At 36.6% G+C, this 21,458-nt stretch overlaps 2 protein-coding genes across 14 annotated transcripts in view; one reads left to right on the top strand and one right to left on the bottom strand.

Annotated features, from left to right (window-relative positions):
* xpnpep2 (X-prolyl aminopeptidase (aminopeptidase P) 2, membrane-bound) overlaps nucleotides 1-21,458 on the top strand; it is a 182,487-nt gene that overhangs the window by 13,230 nt on the left and 147,799 nt on the right. For 8 of the 13 annotated variants that reach the window (XM_073921278.1, XM_073921280.1, XM_073921272.1 and 5 more), the window contains exons 2-3: nucleotides 5,004-5,044; nucleotides 17,599-17,829. The exons of 1 other annotated variant lie outside the window; for it this stretch is intronic. The gene's annotated coding sequence lies outside the window, so the exon portion shown is untranslated. The remainder of the gene's footprint in view (nucleotides 1-5,003; nucleotides 5,045-17,598; nucleotides 17,830-21,458) is intronic. 4 more of the 13 variants (XM_073921268.1, XM_073921274.1, XM_073921271.1 and 1 more) reach the window with 1 other exon arrangement.
* Nucleotides 4,759-21,458, bottom strand: part of apln (apelin) — a 34,428-nt gene continuing 17,728 nt past the window's right edge. Inside the window, 2 exon segments of the mRNA NM_001166124.3 lie at nucleotides 4,759-8,552; nucleotides 17,626-17,798. Coding sequence (NP_001159596.1) covers nucleotides 17,632-17,798 — 167 coding nt within the window. The 3' untranslated portion in view covers nucleotides 4,759-8,552; nucleotides 17,626-17,631.

The raw sequence follows: 21,458 nt of genomic DNA, 5'->3' as shown, positions 1-21,458 counted from the left end.
CCGCAAAGTCAACTTAACATTGCATATTTATGTTATGTGACTTGTGGATTCACACATTGCGATATCTATGCTGAAAAGATATATTGTGCAGCCCTCTATTACAATATGTCTGTTGTACTTATTTATTTGTTAATATTGTTTGTTGTTTATTAGTCAAATGTCTAGGGCATTCGCTGCGTAAAAAATATGCTGAATAAGTTGTTGGTTCATTCCACTGTGGCGACCTAATTTATTTATAAAGGGAGTAAGCCGAAAAGAAAATGATTAATGATTGATTTTTCAAGATAGTAGTAGTCAGCTTAAACTGCCATTTAAAGACTTAACAATGTTAATTAGGTTAAACTAGGCAAGTTAGGTTAATTAGGTAAATCATTGTATAGCAGTGGCTTGTTGTGTAGACAATTGGAAAAAAAAAGTTTTTTTAAGAAGGCTAGTAAGTTTGACTTTAAATGTTTTTTTTTTAAATTGAAAACTGCTTTTATTCCAGTCAAAATAAAGCAAATAAGACTTTAAGAAGAACAAATCTAAAATAATAATGTGAAAATGTCTTTGCTCCTTCACTTATATCAAATATTTGAAAAAGAATAAATATATAACAGTAGGGCTGCTAATTTTGCCCCCAGATTTGTGTATATTCAATTATACAGTGTAAAACAAGCAGCTCACGCGTGCATGTTTCTCTGATCAAAATAAAAGCTTATTATTTTAACATTTGAAAATGAAGAAATTATAGAGCACCTATTTTTTCAAGATTTAAGATAGGGATTTTGTGTCTCTAGAAAGTGTCTGTCAAGTTGCAATTAAAAACACCCATCAGATTATTTACTATAGCTGTCAGAATATTTAATTTTCTGCTTTGAACACACTGTAGCTGTTTTTGTTGTCTGTGGCTTTAATGCTAGTTCTCCCACCCATCGTTCCCACGTGCCTGTCCATGTCTAATTTTATGCTAGGCAAATGTGACGGGATACATAATATATGTTAATATCCACTGCTCTATGGATATACATTATGTTATTGTACAAAAAATAAACCTGTTTTAACGTCCACAAACCAGGATTTAAGCGTCTTCTTTTATAATTGTACTGACATGCGGCGGTGGTGATAAAGAGAGTAAAATCTCTGTAATTCCATACAAACATGCACTGCTTTAAAAATGTTTTAAACTTGTATAACTCATTCTTGATCACATCTTCAGAGGTCTTGTATCTCAGTTGATTTGCGCACATCCTGCCTTTTTGCTATGATTATACGTGTTACTACAGAGGCACGTTAATATGCGACTGTCAATCAAATCGGTGTGTGGGGAAACCGCACTCCTACATCACGTTGTGGTGGGCCTCAAAAGGGGAGGAATTTGGATCCTATTTTAACATCAGGGAATTTAAAAAGAAGACTTACTGTCTGTATATCACCCCAATATCACTGTGGACACTATACCAACACACAGTAAGATGATTTTTATCATATGTGCCCTTTAATATGTAAACATTGGCGTCAATAACATAATATTATGTTACGTTGTTGATTTCTTATTTTGAACGTAGAATATTACTTTGTTTCTTGCTTATTTATGCTCCTTTTGACTTTTTGTTCTGGTTAAGTATAAACACATCGGTGAACACCTTCAAAACAGTATTGGTCTGTTTTTAATTTAATTTCTTCATATCACTAGATACATTATCTTGTTGGAAAAGGGACTTTTAAAGTGTCCGTTTTATCCAGAGTCATGCAGCCCTACTAATAAGCCTCTAACAGACTTCATAGGTCCAAGGTTGTCAGCTCAGTCCATAAGTTAGCTTTAATAGGAATCTCTGACATGTTTTATTGCAGTGAGAGTGAACAGACACCTCACCGATCCCTGAGCAGTCTGGGGGTACATAAGTGCCTCCTGCAGTCACCAAAGCAGCCAGATCTGCACTGTAACTCTAGAGCTTCATTGTCACGCTCCATATCACCTCACTGACCCCAGCCCAATTATACAGCTGACCCAGGTTTGATGACATAACCTCTGTGGATCGGGGTGCGATCACCTCGTGAGGTTCCCTACTGCCTGTCAGGCCACGTCAGCTCGCCATGCAAAGCAGACACTTCCCAGAGCTGCTCCCGGTGGACGGAAAGGCAATGAGGGGCTGCAGACAGAACATATAGAGCTTTTTTCTGGTTCATATATAGATTTCTTTCTTTTTTTTTTTGTTGTTTTTTTTTTGTCCCTTAGTTTTAGCTTTGGGTCAAATATTAAAAGGTTGCAGTAAATTGATGTTCTATTGAGGATTTTTTATATATCTGTAAATGATGAGATTTCTCAATTTAGTGTCCTCACATAATTAAATTTATGAATGTTTTAAACACCTTTTGTGGAAATAAATAGTTAAAACAGATCATTAATGTTCCAATTCTTTAGTGTAATTAATGTATCCATGCGAAAATGAAATGATTACATATTCTGACCTCTACTTACTAAAGTGCATAAAATAATAAGTGATAATGCAACACTCTATTAAATGTTAGATTAAATCTTGCTCTCAAAGGTAAAACTTAGTGTTTTGGAGGATATAAAATTAAAATGACACCTGAATTAGGATTTTATGGCTGCTCTGTAATACTTGAATACTTATTTATTAACAGCAATAATTGACATAAAATGTTATAATAAATCGCAAAATTATTGCTCAATTATAATTTCAGATTTTTATCAAATCCTTAATGTTTTGATGTTTATTCAGAATTGTATCATGATTAGTTTTTTCCCTCTTTACTGAAGAAAGCTCTTATTTACCTTGAGGTTCATTATAGCTCAGAAGGTAATTTCATTACTTTGACAAAAAACATTTCACCCCCTTCTGAAGTTCTTGTGCCATAGAGTTTCTTACGTGGTTGAAATTATTTAGCATTACAGCTGCATTGTAGATAAGGGCTGCACAATATATCGTTTCAGCATGGATATTACAGTGTGTGTGTCTGCAATAGTCACAACGCAGGATACATGAGATTTGTTGAATCACAGCAAAGTATAACCATAGCAGAGTGAAAGTTTATCATTTGCATGTGTTTTACAGCCATTTCAAGAGAGTTTAAAGCATTCAGGTAAAAGAGTACAAGTGTAACTTTAATGAGGAATTATTTTACTGAATTAATAAAATGAAGTCTATACAGTGTTTTTTTTTTTTTTACATTTCATTATTCAATTTCTATACCTGAATATTGTTTGACTCCTTGGAAAACTGAAGCACTGTTTATTTTTTCGCTGCTATGTTGTAATTCTTTTTTGCTTGCAATTTGTTTATTACTTTTTTTATACATCTTGCACACCCTTAGAAAATCACCCCAATCAATCCTAATTAATGATTTCTTTCTAAATAGAGCTATGCAAGCCATCTGGTGACATTCTATTCACATCGCAATATATATATATATATATATATATATATATATATATATATATATATATATATATATATCACAGAAAAACTAAATATTGCATTGTCAGATTTTTCCATACCGTGCAGCCCTACTAGTAGATTTGAATTTTTTTGAATTATTATTTTGGGATGAGCTATCCAATAAAATAGTTTGTACCAAAGTGGGATCAGGACACCCCAGAGGGTCAGGGGGGTCACTTGGTGATTTCCAAAAATCTAATTAATTTTATTAAACTATTAAAATGACCATATTTTATCCATAACCTACAGAATATATAAAATTAATAGGTACATTAAAAAAACAACAACATCCAAACAAACAAACAACAACAAAAAAAAACGTTAGCCTTAATTTATTTATTTTATTTATTTTTTTTATTGGATTGCGATTCCAGGGTTGATTATGTTATATTAAATTCAAATGCAGCAGACTGATTCTATGGCACAGGGTTAAACTTTCTGACACTCACATATATTAAAAATAAAGGCCATGACTGAATATGGGGGAATGTCTTAGAGCAGGGTCAGCAACATGGTTGCATCTAATATTTTTTGTAGCTATTATTTTAAAATCACACTTCCATTGGTGTAAAATTGAACATGACATTAGGTTGTATATAAAAATAAACTTTAAAAACTTTTTCAGACAAATGAAGTGCTGCATATTGATATTTATCTGTTTGCTACCTTTTTAAATCATTATTGACAACTATTGTGAGAACTCATTAACATGGTCAGTGTCTTCACATAGATGAATATCATTAATGATTAATAATAACCTATAATTATAAGAAAATTAAATGTGTAAAAGAAGTGTGTATCAAACTGGTAGCCCTTCACGTTAATTGGTACCCAAAAAGTAGCTCTCAGTTTCAAAAAGGTTGGTGACCCCTCTCTTAGAGTGACATTCTCTAAAATTAAATGAAGAATAGACTTGGGCCTATTGTTGTGTGTGCGCTGTTGCATGCAACATTTATATATTTATAACCACCTCAGAGGATATTGGGGGTCGCGAGTCACTGGCATTGTTGTTTTGGGGGTCGTGAGCTGAAAAGTTTGGGAACCCCTGCAATAGAATAGCTTTATTTTGAAAAACTTTGAAAGCAATGAAAACAACCCTTTAGGAGAAAGTCCATTCAATATAGTTTTTTTAAAGGGATGTGTGGTAACTTAACTGTTAGTTGTATATAACAACATATTTCAGCTTATCATGTGTGAATCTCACAGACTAGTGGACTTATTTCGGTTTAAATGATGAAAATGTTCATGAAAGATCTAGAATGGAATTTTTCTGTAACATTCTGCATTATTGATAAAAAGGACAAACTCACGCTTGTTTCTTAAAATAAGATTTTTTAATATTACTTATTATCATAAAGATATATTTACACACTTTACAGAAATAGAAAATAAAAACACAAAGCTACGCATGAAAGGAAAATCAAATAAAATAAGTACTCCAAGAGCTAAAGCTTATCTTTTATAAATTAGAAACCAAAAGTTCAAATATGTACACAGTATTTCAACCATTTCTGATACACTTGTTTAATTCATTTATTTATTTCATTTGTTTTTGCCCAGGTCAACATCAAAACAGAGACAGGGACTGTACATTTGGCCTGGTGAGTTTGATGAGCACACACCTCCAACAGGAATAAAGAGGAGGAATAATAATACCTTGCTTTTCACGTGGCCCACTAATACTGTTGAAATGCCAGGCCTGACTACCGATTTCGAGATTGAAAATGGATGGGTGTGCTGAACAAACAGGCCGTGTGTATGGATGGATGTTAGAGCTCTTTATGGGTGTGAGGTGTTTTTTTGTCCGAAGCAACAGAAGAATCAGATCATTATTAGCGTCCCAAACATTTAGTGAATGTTTGAGAGAGTGTTGGGATTTAATTTCAGCTACTCAATCTGGTCCCCACATTTTACATGCACCGTGACAGGCTAATCGAAAACAAGCAGCCAAACGGGTCTCTCTTTCTGTAATGAATGTCTCCATAAAAACAATGTGATGAATAAATCACAATCTTATGTTTTGTGTCTGTTTCTCTTTAAATGATTAAGACCCAAAGGGGACTCGCTTCAGACCTAGTTTCACTTTCCACAGCTCTGTTTTCAACATACAAACACTTTCTGAATCCGTTTCCCCCCCGCAAAGGTCTGTGCTCAAACATAAAAATACCCTCTGAACATTTAAGTGGAACGTGCGTACAAGTGCATAGGACAAATTGGGCAGAAACACATGATAGAGTAGGAATGAGCGAGTGAGTTCATTCATATAAAAGGATTTGTGCTCTGTAAGTATAACGTATGTGTTTGCCATTGCAGTTTTGAGTCTGGACGATCTTAATGGGGACGGCGGACTGGCAAATGAAGGCGAGAAAGCTCTTTTGTGTCCACGACAGACATATTGTGCGGCAGACTACTTTTTCTACACTTTTATACGACCATACACACAGAAAAAAATAAAATACAGCTTTCCACACTCTATCGAAAAAGTAAGCTTTGGACAACCAGCTAGACAAGAATCAGTCAATTTAATTGTCACAAGACACTGGAAAACCATTACATGCCAAAAGACTTGTTTTCAGGATTTATTTTTCCAGCAGCATAATGGAATTGCAAAAGTGCAGCCTTGCATGTCCGTACAGAGAGCTGTTGGAGGAAAGCCAAGTGATTGATAGGGGTCTCTGCTGTAACAAGCTTTGGATTTTGTCATATTTGTCTTTGGATGTTTGATGAAACGGATAACGATCACCATCGGCGGGAAGGGGGATCGGGGTTGGTTGTCGTATGTAGCAGTGACGGGCTAGTTTTTGTTTCAAGACTCGAGGCTTGAACTGAACTGAAACACTGCTCGACTTTGCCCTGCGTTGAGGATGGTGAAGATACATTCATGAACAACAGGGGTTACTCTGCACCTCTAACAGACTCTTCAGACGGCAACTTCTCTGCGTTCTGACCTACTGATCCATGAAGCAGAGCTCTCGGGAGCACTATCGTTCTGAGAAAGCGTTAATGAAACCCACATCTCTGTCTGAGAGGGTATAAAATAATCATGGCGTGACTGGAATTATTAGTATTCACGGTGCCCAAAGATTTGATCCATTTTTAATCGAGGTGAGGTTGGCTGGGTGTTTTACCGCTGTGGTTTTTAGGCACTCTCTTATGAAGAGCTGATTTTTGCCGCAAGGCCATATTTGTGGATATATTAGCGGCGGCTCTCTGTTTTGTTTTTTTTTTCAAATCCATAGAGAAATGGGGGGAGGGACTCATGCTAATTTGCATTAATGTCTAATTATAAAGTCTAGCTAACAGTCTCATAAAAGCCTCCTCTCATAATTTGTATTTTTCTGAAAGCATTGACGATGCCAAGCCAAGAGTTGCTCATATTTATCGATTGTTACATCATAAATGAGTGGAATACCATGGTCTTTCTGTGCCAATTTTGTGAGCTCTATCAGAGATTTCAGTTGGAAAATCAATTAGTACTGGGCTTTAATAACCATCGCAGCCACCTGTGCTAAAGAGGCTCAAACTCAAAAGGCAACTGCTCCCAATGGGGAGAGAACAATAATGGCTTGTAAAAACGTAGCTAAAGTGACGGATACATAAGCATGAGCTAAATGGTGTGGATACAAATAATGTGTGTGTGTGTTTTTTTTAAATAAATGCGTGTAATATAAACCATACAGGCTTCTGTCACAGCACCCTGAGAAATGAACTGAAATTGAACACAAAATAACAACAAGAGAATGAGAACCAAACAAGAAATCATTTCCAGTATGATGTCAAATAAAGGCATAGAGTTCTGTCAGTCTAGGGGACTAAATCGTCAGATCTGTAAGGAAATTTCTTTTTGGTCTAATGTCTTCAAACCATGCTACCATTGCCTTTACATCGGATGTTCAAACAAATGGCAAAATGCATACATGTGGGTAGATGTTATGCTTCCCCCGAGATAAGAGGTAACATGTTTACTTTTCTTCTCCTGGCAGCAATGTGGAGTAGATTTGCTATTTGGCACTTCATTAAAAGGAGAGATGGTCCGCCGTGTGAAGCAGATCACCCTGGCCAGTTAACAGTCATGTATCTCTGCCGTAAAGCAGCGTGTGTGTCATGGGGGAGGAAAAGAGGGCTCAGGACCGATGATCTCACGCTCATGGAAGTGGAGTGTGATTTCGATAATGAGACACTGTGGCTTTACCCTTAAGCTTCAGGTGCCTGACAACTCTTAGGCTCATTGGTGGGATGATGTGTAATGGCCAATGGACAGCACGAAGAGATATAATCCAGCTGTTTTACTCGGATGTGCCAATGAATTATAGTCATTCGCCATTTTCAGAGTCAATTATATAATCTGCAATTATAATTGACCAGATAACGTTAATTACATTTACATGCGCATTCTGGAGATTCAGGTTCTTATCTCTTTTAAACTTATTTTCTGCTTTTTAGGTTATTGTGTGAGCAATTTGTCATGTAAATCAACTCACTCATTCTATTATTATGCTAATGGACCATCTTTGTTATAGGCAGATGATGAAATTGGGGAAAAAAACAATGTATGTTGCTGACCTGGCCATACTGGGCTTGAGCATTTAGCTGTGGTCTTTATTTTGCCACTTTCTTCCCTCTTAAACACTATTTATAAGCCAAGAGTTGCCAACACGTAGCAATGGGACAAAGCACTGTGGTCACCTTCACGCTGGAGAGAATGGGACTAGCACACCTCGGACAAGAAACTGACGCTTTCGGACTATAACTGTTTGGACCAGGCTCCCCACTGCTCACACATCATGCAAAGTGTGGCCATGAAAGGGCTCTAGAAAGCAAATGAGGAAAACCACAGGAGGAGAGAGACAGACAGAGAGAGACAGAATCTGATAGCTCGGGCTCAATACCCCCCACCCCCATTCCCGGCCCACAAATCTTCGTAGAGCTGAGGGTGAGTGGCTTGTCCTGGTTTTTTGTGGACAGAAGAAGAGTTGCTTGAAGAACCAGCAGGTGCTATGGACATCACTCTTCAGGCTGGGCTAGCAAAAGCCCCTCGTTGCAAGGCCCCCCAAGGCAAAGGAAGAGCATAGAAATCAGAACCAAGGGGGAGGGCACTCTAAGCTGTGCCTGTGGACAAAAGAAAAGAGACATGAATAAGGTGCAATGCAGGAAACCATCAGTGTCTTTCTCTACTTTGACTAATTGGCACAGGTAGTGGGTGCTGAACTGCACAGCTAAGAAAAGAACTGTTCGAATCAGTCATTTAAAGTTTCATTCAGTGTCTAGTATAGAACATTTATTACACATTTAATGGCAAACTAACAATGACCTCCATTGGCTTTCACTGTATTAGAAGGGAAACCACTACAGTGTTTCCTCTAGGATCTTTTCCAGCTGTGGCTGCAGACTCTGTTGGCCATTTTACACAGATCTAGTACTACATGTGGCCTTATTTCATTGACAAATGTCATGGGCGCAGTATTACATCAAGATCACATTCATGTAATAGCCTATGAGCATGTCAATCTGCTTGAGTGCCGATTTCCTCTGCTCGTGCACAAAACTTCTTGCGCGCCCTCAAAAATACGCTGCTCAAGTGCAGATTTTCTTGCGTGCCCTCAAATAAAGGTGGCTGAAGTGTTATTTAGTGCGTTTATGTACCGAGTATGTCTCCAACATTTATTAGATTTGCTAGGAATATTTATGAATGTCTCCAAAAGACTTGCGGAGCCGACCGCGGCATTAATGCGTTTTGAAGTAAAGTGAGACGGCTATAAACTCCAGCAAGATAAAGCCATTATATGCAGAACCACAGACCTTATCTATAAATAAAGTATAATTATGGAAACTGTGTTCATCATAACTGAAAGCTACACCGTGTTTGCTGGTCTCACGCATCATGCACCTGTCAGTCAGTCAGTCAGTACGTCACCTTAAAGGGTTAAACAGAACGCACAGCACTCCTACGGTCAGAGAAAAGTTTGCGCTGTTATTATTCACTTTTCTATTCATACGTTTTCGGTGCGATTTCTATTTAAAAAACGACCAAAGATTTTGAATAAGAAGCTGTAATGTAGCCGTGGCGGGATAAATTTTGGTGTGGCGCCCCGCCATGGAAGAATGAATGTAGCGAAAACCATGCACTATTTTTGTTTTGCCGAAAAAGAAGACATGCATCCCAGCAAACAATTTTGTTTTTAATAGACATCTAGTAGACATCTAAACGTACAAGCTTGGCTAAAACTAGACAATTGTCATATAGAGAGATTAGACAGACTATATATGTGTAGTCATTCATTTCTGTTGATTTGATGATTAGTCTAGTTTTGGCCTATTCTTAAGAGGGTCGCACATCATGGTGCCTTGTTGTGGTGCTGAGCATCGCAGTGTTCGACACACTACAGACGTTTACTATATTTTCACTGACAGCCCAAATTTAGCCTTGTTTTAGCGAAAACGACTATGTTTAGATGTCTATAAGACATCTAATAAACATCTTTTAAAAACAAAAAATGCTTGCTGGGATACAACAAATGGAATGAGATAAAAATTGTTCCAAGTTTGCTTGTTCCCACCTCGCATCTCTATCTACCTTAAATGAGTGTGAGTTTGAGATACTTCTACAGTAAGTTAAAATTTCACACATTTCCAGTGTAAACACTTGACATTGAAACAGAAAACCCACTGCCATCCAGCTTTTCGGAATTTTTATTGTCAGAGCAACACAAACACAGTTGCAGGGCATGAAGGCATGCTCTATGGGTTATGGCGATCACTCAAAATAGAAGTATAATTCAGCCTTTATCTAACTAGAAATTCTAATAACGGAGCATGTAGATAATTATAAATTGTTTATATATTGTACATTTAAGACAATAAATGATTCAAATTGTCAAAAAAAATCTAAATCAAATCTTTTTTTAGTTAACTATTATTTATTATTAGTACTGTTTTTATTTTACAATTAGTAAAATATAATCTGTATTAGGGCTGAACAATATATTGTTTGCGCATTGATATTGCAATGTGTCTATCTGCAATAGTCACATCGCAGGATTTGATGATTTATTAAAGATTAAAAAAGTAGAGATATTATTAAATATTATTGTATACAATTATTTCTACAATGATGTTATTTTATGTTTGATTGTTCATTTTTTATATTTTAATACCGTTAGACTCCCCAGAAATCCATAAAACTTTTATTTTTGCTCTGTAGTTTTTTTTTTTTTTTTATGCAGATGCACTGCATAGAAAAAAAGCATGATCACCTCAGTCCATCTAATTAATAAAATATTTTCAATTAGAGATATTCAAATCATCTGGTGAAATTATATTCAAATCGCAATGTATATCACAGCAAAACATAATATCGCAATGTCAGATTTTTCCAATATCTTGCAGCCCTATTCTATACAGTATGTTTGTTTAGATTTCTTTTAAAACTAGAATAATGGAGGGGTGAACTAGGGTATATCAACCCATCCAAATTGTCATCATATGCATATGCAATTTTTAATTCTTCTTCTAAAAAAAAAAAAAAAAAAAAAAATATATATATATATATATATATATATATATATATATATATATATATATATATATATATATATATGTATGTGTGTGTGTAAAATGTATAAAATGTAAGGCAACATGAACTGAAACTGTTTGGTTCCCGCACTTAACTTTGAGCAAGTAACCTATGTAAATCAATGAGGTCATCATTTACAGTTTTGTAACCATCATGGCTTCACATTGATTTCAGATTGTAGCTCTAGAGTTTTTTTTCTTCTAGTACAACAGTGGCCATTGAGTGATAAGAACCATCTTTTTACTGGCTGTGTTACACCTGCATAGTTCTGTGTTTGAGTCACGCACAGTGCAGCACCACAGATTCTTATCTGAACCTTGTTTTGTTTGTGATTCATCGCACGTTTGTTTGTTTGTGCCCTATGACATCATGTTGATTGTCAGAAAACAACAACAGCAAGCTGCGGGCACTTTAAAAGAGGAACTTTGCGTCAGGCAGTTGCTTTTTGTTCCCCTCGGTACTGAATGAGGCAGATTTCCAATTTCTAGCTCTCTGCAGTGCAGTGCCTTTGTGCTAGAAAACCTTTGAAGAGGAGCTTTCTCAACATGTGCTGTTCCTCTTATATGTTATGGCATCTGGATCTTGTAACTAGTTGTTCATTCTTGTGTTGCTTGTGTTCCATTAACACAACCTTCAGTTCTCATAATCATCAGCTGAGCTTTTAACCTTCTTTTTTTTGCTTACTTGCGCTTATCTTACTATGATAAAGCCTTGTTTTTTTTAGAGTTGGAATAATGCACAGGCAGTTAATCTCAATCAATAGCGCTTTAAATAATTCATGTCTACCTATTTCTTGAAAAAAACAACAACAACACGCACATCTGGGTTACAATGAGGCATTAATGACAAGGCAATAATGAAAGTGCTAAAATACTCACTTCAGTAGGTTTAATAGACACAAGGCATAATCAGCGTGTTAACGTGATTGTAAAAGAAATGTATTAACCATTTCAACTTTACAGCTTTATAAATCAAGTGTACAATTTAACTGGAAAATCTCTGTCTGAATTTATTAGCTTTAATTTTTACATGTTAAATGTGGTAATGATTGGTCATTACTTAAAAAGAATTAGGATTTTTCTCTTGTTTTCTTCAACAAGGCGTTTTGTTGTACAATATTGAGCTCTACCCTAGGTTATCACCAGTGTTGGGGAAAGTTACTTTTGAAAGTAGTGCATTACAATATTGCATTACTCCCTAACTATTTGAGTCACTTAGTTACTTAAAAAGTTATGATAGTAAGTTATGCATTGCATTACTTTTAATGTTTCTTTTATAGTACTTTTTATTACCTGGCTGAGACTTGATCTCTTTTTGAACTTGTTTTTTTAATAGTTCTGCAGTTCATAACACACCGTTCAACAGGCTCCGCGGGGTCTTCAAATGTCCTATTTTCAAAAACTGAATTGAAGGTCCTAAAAAGTCTTTAATTCACTGAAATATTGTGCTGTAGGTCTTCAATGATTTTAAACAGGTCTTATTTTTTTCTCTGTCCAAGTAAAGCTACCCAATTGGGCCAACATCCATCTAATCCCCAACATTCCATCTTAATAAAATCAGGGAAAGAAAACTAAAAACATTTTCACAATTCATCATGATACTAATGGAGTAATATTTCTCTTTACATTGTTTTCCATTCATATAAAAATTATTGACAGAAATAAGCTGAAGTAGACATAATAATTATAAATAGATATGAAACTTAAGGTTTTATAGCAGAAATGCAATAGGTTGAATAGAAGTTATACTTAATCAATTTTGACCAAAAGCCAACAAATATGTATTTTTATTTATGTAACTGTCTCCACAATAAATATACTTTTAACAATGTTAAACTTGTGATTTATTTATTTAAAAAAAAGAGAAATATTATGTTGAAAAAGTGTATACAATTAGAGTCTTCTTGTTTTGACACATTAAAGTATGTTGCTGGGTAATAATTACATTTTTTTTATTTTATTTTATTTTTTGTGGCAAGCAAAAAATAAATTCCATTTGGCCAACCGGACCATTAGAAATAATAATTAGTGTTTAGCCCTGTTTAACTGTAAAATTCATTCATAATGGTCTAAAAAGGGTGTTAAAAAGTCTTAAATTTGACTTGTATAACCCTGTATAACCTACACCTTCATCTAACTTTAAAAACATTAAAAAAATATATATTAGGATAATATCTGAGAACTTACTGACTTCAGAGCTCTACATGCCGTATATAAAAATTATTAAAAGTTTAAAGCAAATTATTTGCTACTTTTTACTATTTGTCTTAAGTAAAATCACTGACACAATTGACTCAAGTCTTCGATCACTAGCAGTGTGACTCTGAAGTGCTGTACTGTATGTTTGCAAGTTTTCTCCCAAACAAATGCCATAATTTCGACGAAACGTTGTGCATCCTCAAAAGCACCTGCGGTAGCATCCAAAAGGCAAAGGAAGATGCTAACCATTGCACAAAAAGTTGAACTTCTAAAAGTTGGACATTTTAAAGGAAGGTAGAATTTACGTGGCTGTAGGGCGCCATTACAGAATACATTACTTAATGAGTTACCCTTAACACTGGTTATAAACATATTGTCTATATTCTGCTTGTAACCTCACGTAGGTAAAAGACGTAAAAAAAAGTTTAAAAGTGAAATAATCTCTGGGTTTTATCACATTTTTTGCAGTGCAAAATGATGTATTAGAATACTCTATCTAGATGATTATCAAACAACAGCTAAGCATGTCTGATATTCACATGCTAGTTAGACATTCACAGAAACACTGTGCATTGTTTACAGTTGTTTCATTGTTTAATGGGAAAATGTTCAAATAGTGATGGAAAGCTAAACACTTCTAAGAAGATTTGCAAAATTAGAGCTTTGCTGCATTGCGTTCATCCGATTAATGACTCTGAATGCAAATGTATAACAAAGGATGTTAACCCAGGGTTTAGGATTTTGTAGTGGGAAAGTAAGCATTAAATAATGCAACAGTCTGTTTCCCCAATGTTTAAAGTCAAGATCTTTTTATTTGTTTCTCAAATGTTTCCTAGAAAACCATTTTAATTTCTCAACCCACATTCTAGCAGTTTTACTCAAGCTCATTTTTTTATTCTTGTATGCTGTTATGCATGCAGTCAAGCTTTGAACATCTTTCTCATCCGCAGGCATCCATGGAAAAAAAAGAGAAAAAGCCTTTCAAGTGCCTCCACTGTGGCCTTGTTCGGTGGTTTTCTGTCTGTTATCAGCCCTTGAGGAGAGCTAATTGCCCCAGTCAGTCTGTGCCCCGTTTTTAGCCATAGATGATGAAGTGTGAGGCTACATTTCTCACACTGCACAAAATGTGAGATGTTGTACACAAGCCAGATGCAGGTCAAACACTTTAGTGGGAGTCCCTTCTGGGCCATGGACTGATTTACTGTACCATGTCATACAGTAATTATCGCAACATGTTCTCTTTAGTGATAAAATGTCTGTCAGGGAAATGAATATAAATGTAAATGTATCACATTGAGGAAAATAATGAACCGTGAGTGGATTAGGAGAAGAGTTTTGGGGTCTGGTACTGCCGGATTGATTGGCACATTAGTCGCCTCAAATGGACTGGTTCAGCAGAATAGGCCCAAAGGAATGTTGGTGAATGTGCTAAAAGACGTGAACTTTGAACCCTCGAACGGCATGAAGGGAGCTGAAGAAGGAGCCGAATGAAAGAGAAATCTTCGTCTTGTTTAGGGTTGAAGTGCTGTTTGTGGACTCCACATTGTGAGGCACTGAGCCGTTCCATTTAATGGAGCTACACAACTTCCTGCAGCTCCCCTTATTGTGCTGCCAGTATACTGGGGATCAAAACAAGCCTTGACTGCCCAATTCACTCAAAGAATCTGTGCGTTTTATTGGGCGGGATGGGAGGACATGCATAGGCCTTGCTCTTTGTGTCCACAACTATAGACATTAAGATGAGTGTTGACCTTGGTTTGATGAAACAAAAGAATAGGAATTGTTTACTAATATCTGAAAAAAAGATTTCGCTGGAGAAATATTGGGGATTTTCATTCATTTTCCTTTGGCTTAGTCCCTTATCTATTAGGGGTCTCCACAGAAGAATGAACCACCAACTATTCCGGCATATGTTTTACGCTGTGGATATTTTTCCAGCTGCAAACCAGAGCTGGAACCAGAACACCTATGCACTCTCACATTTGACACCCATTCCTTCACTGTGGCCAATTTAGTTTATTAAGTTGACCTATAACGCATGTCTTTGGGTTGTGGGGGAAACCCATGCAAACACAGGGAGAACATGCAAACTCCACACAGAAACACCAACTGGCCAAGCCAGGATTTGAACCAGTGACCTTCTTGCTGTAAGACAATAGTGGACAAAGCCTGCAAAAACAGTAAGCAAATATGCAAATTAATAAATGCTGCTCCACTGGAAAAAGGTAGTTTGCCATCTCCAGGTTGGAGGACAGTCTTTACCCCAGGTGGAAAAGTTCAATTATCTTGGGATTTTGTTCATGAGAGAGGGAAGGATGGAACGTGTGATGGCAGGTGGATTGGGTCGATGTATCAGTCAGTTGTGGTAAAGGAGCTGAGCCGAAAGGCAAAGCTCTCGATTTACCGGTCAATCTACGTTCCTACTCTCACTTATGGTCATAAGTTTTGGATCATGACCAAAAGGACAAGATCACTGATACCACCGGCCGAAATGAGTTTTCTTTCACAGTGTGGCAGGGTACACCCTTATAGATAAGGGAGGAGCTCGAAGTAGAGGCGCTGCTCCTCCACAATGAGGGAATCAGCTCAGGTGGCTCGGGCATCTGTTTCAGATGCCTCCTGGATGGCTAGCTAGGGAGGTATTCCAGGCATGTCCCATCGGGAGGAGGCTTCTGGAAAGACCCAGGGCACTTTGGAGAGACTATGTCTCTTGGCTGGCCTGGGAGCGCCTGGGGTTCCCCCAGAGCAGTGTCTGGGGAGAGGGAAGTCTGGAGTTCTCTCCTAAGACTGCTGCCCCCACGACCTGGCCCCGGATGTAAATGACACGACACGATGACATGACATGAATAAAAAAATGAATAAATAAATCTGTAAATGAATAAATATGCAAAAAAAGTAATAAATATACATTAAAATCCACAATATCCTGCATTAATAAATATATAAATGATTATTAGTGCAGGCAGGTAAATAATTGAATAATTTACACAAACGTTAGGGGATTAAGAAAATGCTAAGAGGGTCACATCAGTCAATCACATCTGAAGCCAGTCAAAAAAATTGAATGCAAGTTTTTTAAAGATCAATCAATGATGGCATTAAGACCACCTACTGATAATTAACAGAGTAAAAAAACTTTCACTTTTGCATTTTTTGATTTTCCCAACATTTGTGTAAATTATTTACCTGCCCGCACTATTAATTATTTATATATTTATTTATGGAGGAATTTGTAGAGATACAATATATATTTATATATATTTATATAAATTTATTTTGTGTATTTATTGTTTTTGCAGGTTTCGCCCTATATATGAGACAACATTGCTAACCACTGAGCCGCCATGCCGCATTTTGGGGATTTCTTACTCTTTTGTTATCTTTGTCTCTCAGCTTTTAAAAAAACGATTAACTATGCCATAAAGAGCTGACTTGTTCTTCTTCATAGAATCTGGGCTTATATGAGGGTAATTTATGGCAAGACTCGGCAGGCTAGTGTTGTGGGCTCCTGTGGGGACATTGTACCCTGTCGAGTCATCTTATTCTCTGGGACCATGTGTGAGAAAGCTGTGAATGAGTTTTCTCTGCTGTCCGCTGAATTTTTTCCTTTTTTTTTTCATATGAACCACTTATTTTCTGGAAATACTGTAGGTCAGCATTTTAGCACGAAGACTGTAAGTAATAAAGCATAAACGTGCTGATAAGATCTGTCAGATATGTTTCTCTTTTATTTATTGATGTTGTAACTTGAAAGTTTCCTTAATAGAGGCCCTGTTCAAATACAGGCTTTGGTCTGGAAGTTTCATTGAGAGTGTTTGTAGGAAGAGAAAACACTTTTTTTAGACCTAAAGATGGTTTTGCCTGAGGAGTTGTTTGTGCAGACGATAAGCTAAATATGCTTTATGTGTGAAAAACAAACTGAAGCGCTTCAGACGATATGCTTGAGTATTATCTTTGCATAGGAAAGTTAATTGGTATTATAAGGAGAACGGAAACATGTTGACTCACATATAATGCAACATTTGCAATGTATTATATTCCACTCTGTGTGGGTTTTATAGATCTGCTGGAGAAGATTGGGACCACAGACGCTGGCAGTCTAAAGTCCGGTAATCTCATAAAGACATGCAGTTTTCCTGTGCCTGCAGTAATCTATAATTCATAGACCAAGTGAATGAGCGAGCAAGTTTCTGTCAATCACAGTCTCCGTTTCTCATGTTATTCTTCAGCCTTCCTCACTATCCACTCTAAAAAATTGAGACAGGTGCCTCTTCCCTCAAGGCCCATTCAGAACGGCTTCATTTATAGTTGAAAATGAGATTTTTCTTTCCCCTCCCTCAGTTTAGTTACTCATATTTTGTTTGCCTCTTATTTTTGCTTTCAGGCTATTGTGCTGGAATGTCAAACTGACCTTGCTCTAGAATGGCATGGGCCCCTTATGGGAGAGGCGGGGTCGAGGGCGTCTCCTCCTCCAGCCAGCGGGTCTTTGGCTCCGGCCAGCTCGAGCGGGATTCTGCCGCAAAGGAGTCCTCATGCTTCCCACCTCCTCGATCTCTTTGCTATGCTCGGTGGAGGCCATTGGACCTGTTACAAGAAAGATATGTGTTACAAGAAGGTATGTGAATATAACCCAACATAAAATAATTATTGCAAGATAATATTTCCAAAGTTAGTTTCTCCATTGATTGGACAATGAGTTATCCCCACCCCAAACTGATCCCATTGGCTGAGCTTGCCACCCAAATGTTAAAAATAACAGCAACAATTTTGTTTTCAGTACAGTTTTGTGGCAGAATCATCCTACAAAAAAAATTGAAAATTGAAAATTTTTGAAAATTGCACTTCTGAATCAAATAAATGCAAATGATTAAGCTTCTTTTTCAAAACAATCTGCTTTCTAATGGCCCCCTTGCACAGACATTTCTTTCATGTTTACCAGTGCAGTGGCCGGTCAACCTGACATTCACATGCGAAGCCAGCAATAACAAACAACAACAACCCAATGGGCTAATCAATTCCCAATCAACAAGTCCTATAAAATCTATTTCTTGTTTGAGAAGGCATTACAGTATATGCAGATGTACTTAAAATGGAATTTCTTCTTCTTTATTACATCAGTTGGTGATAAAGGGTGTCCGCAGGGTTTTAAAAAGTATTAAAAGTTGATAAATCCATGTAGAGAAATTTAAGGCCCTTAAAGTATTAAAAAGTCTTAAATGCTATTTTTGCAAGGTATTCAATTTTATATCGTTTTGATTAAGCAATGTATGGTTGTATGCTAAAGTTTGCCCTAATGAATTCTGTAAATAACAGAATACTATGTAGTTTATGTGTAGTCAATAAAATATTACTAGATTTGACATTATGCTGCTTTGTTTACCGCAGAAACCAGGGCAAAGTCATTATTTCAGCAGTTCGATAGGCACCAACCTGCTGAATTAGCTAGATTTAATAGATTTTTATTCAGTATATGAATAATGCTTTAGTTTTGGATTCATTTCGAATATTAACATTTAAGAAAATATGCTGTTATTTAAAATCTTGTTAGTGTTTATTGGTAGATTTATTGGTAGAAAAGTGGTTATAAGTAGGGATGCACCAATCCTAATACTTGGATCTGATATCAGTTCGCTACTAATTATTTTTTTTAAGTGTTTAAATTCATGTTCAGTCCAGCACTTCCCGCCGCCACGCCTGTCAACCATTCTCCTTTCATTCACAATTCAAACTGCGTGTCGTGTTAATGACAACACAAAGAATGTTCTCCAATACTACAGTATATGTTCCTGTTAATATACTGTAAATATTCAGTGGAGAAATGCATTTAGTTTTGCATTAAATGGGTTCATTTTGACCTGCGACAAGCAGTTCCTTGCAGTTTCTAAATCATGTTGTGCTGTGTCTGGTAGATCAGCAGATCGCATTCGCTGATTCGCAGCACTAGAGTAGAGAGGGTTATTACCTGCTTTTCACACACAAAGTAGGCCTACCCAAAACTTTAAATTAGAAAAGGCTCAATAATACATTTGACACATCCTCAACGCACTGATTTCTTCCTTTTGTCCTGCTAAGTTTTAAAAGTGTCCGCAGATACAAGAGGGCTGTCTCAGTGATGCATCAAGTGCTTTATTCATGCTGCACCAGCTGTGCAGACGCGATTTGTGCTGCTCTGTAAAACTAGAGTAGACTGATGGATGCAGTATTGATTGTCATTAACAGAAAAAGGAATGTTTATTAAGTAAAACTGGCCTCAGACAGTTTAGTTTATCAGGATTTGCTAAAAGGCTGGTTATTTTACCAATGATTGGGGTCACTAGTGGTAGCCTATTTGCAGATTTCAAAGAAAAATCTTAATATTAAAAAAGGAAACAAGCTTAACCACAACAGATGTTAACGAATATAACGAATGCTAAAATAATGTAGTCTAGTTTAGTGTAGTCTAGTTTAGTGTCCTCTATCATATACAGTAGGCTTATGGGTCTGTTATTTTTACTAAAGAAGAAATATTATTTAAGTTAATAATATACAGAACTATAGAAACTGCATTAGGCTTTAAAAAAAGGCACAGTATCGAGATCGAATCTGTATCGGCCGATACTCAGAATTTTGGTATCGGATCGGTTCCAAAAAAAAGGTATCTGTGCATCCCCAGTTATAAGGTCTTAAAATGTATGGAAAGATTTTTAAAAAGTTTTGAATTTCACTCTCTGATTCCTGTATCTACTAGTATTAATATAAAACAAAACCAGAATTTTAAAAACACACTTTACCAATAAGAAATTGAATTTAAAAAGTCTCTCATCACAGATGCTGTTTACGTTCAAGTTATCAAACATCTCTCATCATGAGTTGTCTAGACTCTTGTCCTGGACACTTGTTTGTGTGTCTGTTTGCACTACACTGCTCACTTGTGAGAGTTCTCAGATGTTTCCAGTCATCTCTCAATAAGCGTGTGTAGATCCTTTAAGCCTGTCTCATATCCACAGCTTGATCCACATCAGCGCGTCTCTAACCTCTCACCTCTTTAGAAAAATCAAACAAGTCCTCTGGAGAGAGCAAACATTCTGGGAGGTTTTTGGGGAGACCTTGATCTGTGCGGTGCTATCTGATGTCACTGATCTCCCATTCAAGTTCTGAATTGGCTTTCTAAGGGCGTTTTGTTTGAGCGCATCGTAGGGATTGTATGTCTTTCCACTGAAAGTTCCCACTATTTCCAATGACAGAAGCTGGAATCAATGAGACTTGTTTTTTTGTACGTTGAAGGGAATGAATAGGAAAACGTGCTTGGTCAATCATCAGTTATGTTTCCCGTTTCAGGCCACTGCTCTTCAATCCATATTAAACACATACCATACTCGTTCTGCTGAAGATAATTCATCCTATTCTTCAAACCCCCCGCTTTTTTGCATACATCTTCCTGCCTTAACCTATTTGTCCATGTTTGTCTTAAATTCCACTGCATGCAAAAGAACGCAGCCAGAAATGTCTTTAAAAAGGAATCTTTCAGTGAGAGCTCAACAAATGCCTATCCTACAGAGTAAACAGAGAATCCCATTAACCTTTTCCCAGCAAGAACTTGAATGAGATTATTCTCATTGGGTCAAGACATTCCAAACATCTCCCTGGGGAGTGACAGACAAGCAATATTGAGAAGACTACAGGGAGCAGCTTTTTTTGGAAGATATCAAAACATAAGCAGTTGTTGTGAATTAAACAAAAAGTCAGTGCTGCATATTAAATATTTTAGAATTCTGATTTGTACAAAAAAGTGCAGATTTTTTTCTTTATTTTGCGATGTTGATGTTCAGGATGTTCACAGGGTCTTAAAATGTATTAAAAGTTGGTAAATCAATTATGAGAAAATGAAGGCCCTTAAAAGGCATTCAAAAGTCTTAAACAAAATTCAAAACCTTGCAAAAATGTGATTAAGCGTTGTCCAAAGTGTTTTAACTCCAAAAAAGCGTACATATTTTTATTTTGCTCCTAATATTACAACGGTGAGCTCGATCCACGCAAATAATTTGGGCCGGGTTGTGTCCTGCCAAACTCCTCCGTCCGGGTGATGTCATGTAATTTGCAACAAACGCAGGAAGGTGATGTGACGCTCTCCACATGTAATGAACCTATAGTGCGAAACAGACAGCAAAATGGGAAAATGTAAGTTTGCATACTCCTATTTGGAGAAAGATGAGTCCTGCCTCTGCCCCCGTCGCATCAGCAACCCGCATGCGAAAAATACATACT

The sequence above is a fragment of the Danio rerio genome, chromosome 14 (assembly GCF_049306965.1).
Source record: "Danio rerio strain Tuebingen ecotype United States chromosome 14, GRCz12tu, whole genome shotgun sequence".
Lineage (NCBI taxonomy): Eukaryota > Metazoa > Chordata > Actinopteri > Cypriniformes > Danionidae > Danio > Danio rerio.
Note: the sequence above shows the minus strand (reverse complement) of the source record. Positions and strands in the feature narration are given on the sequence as shown.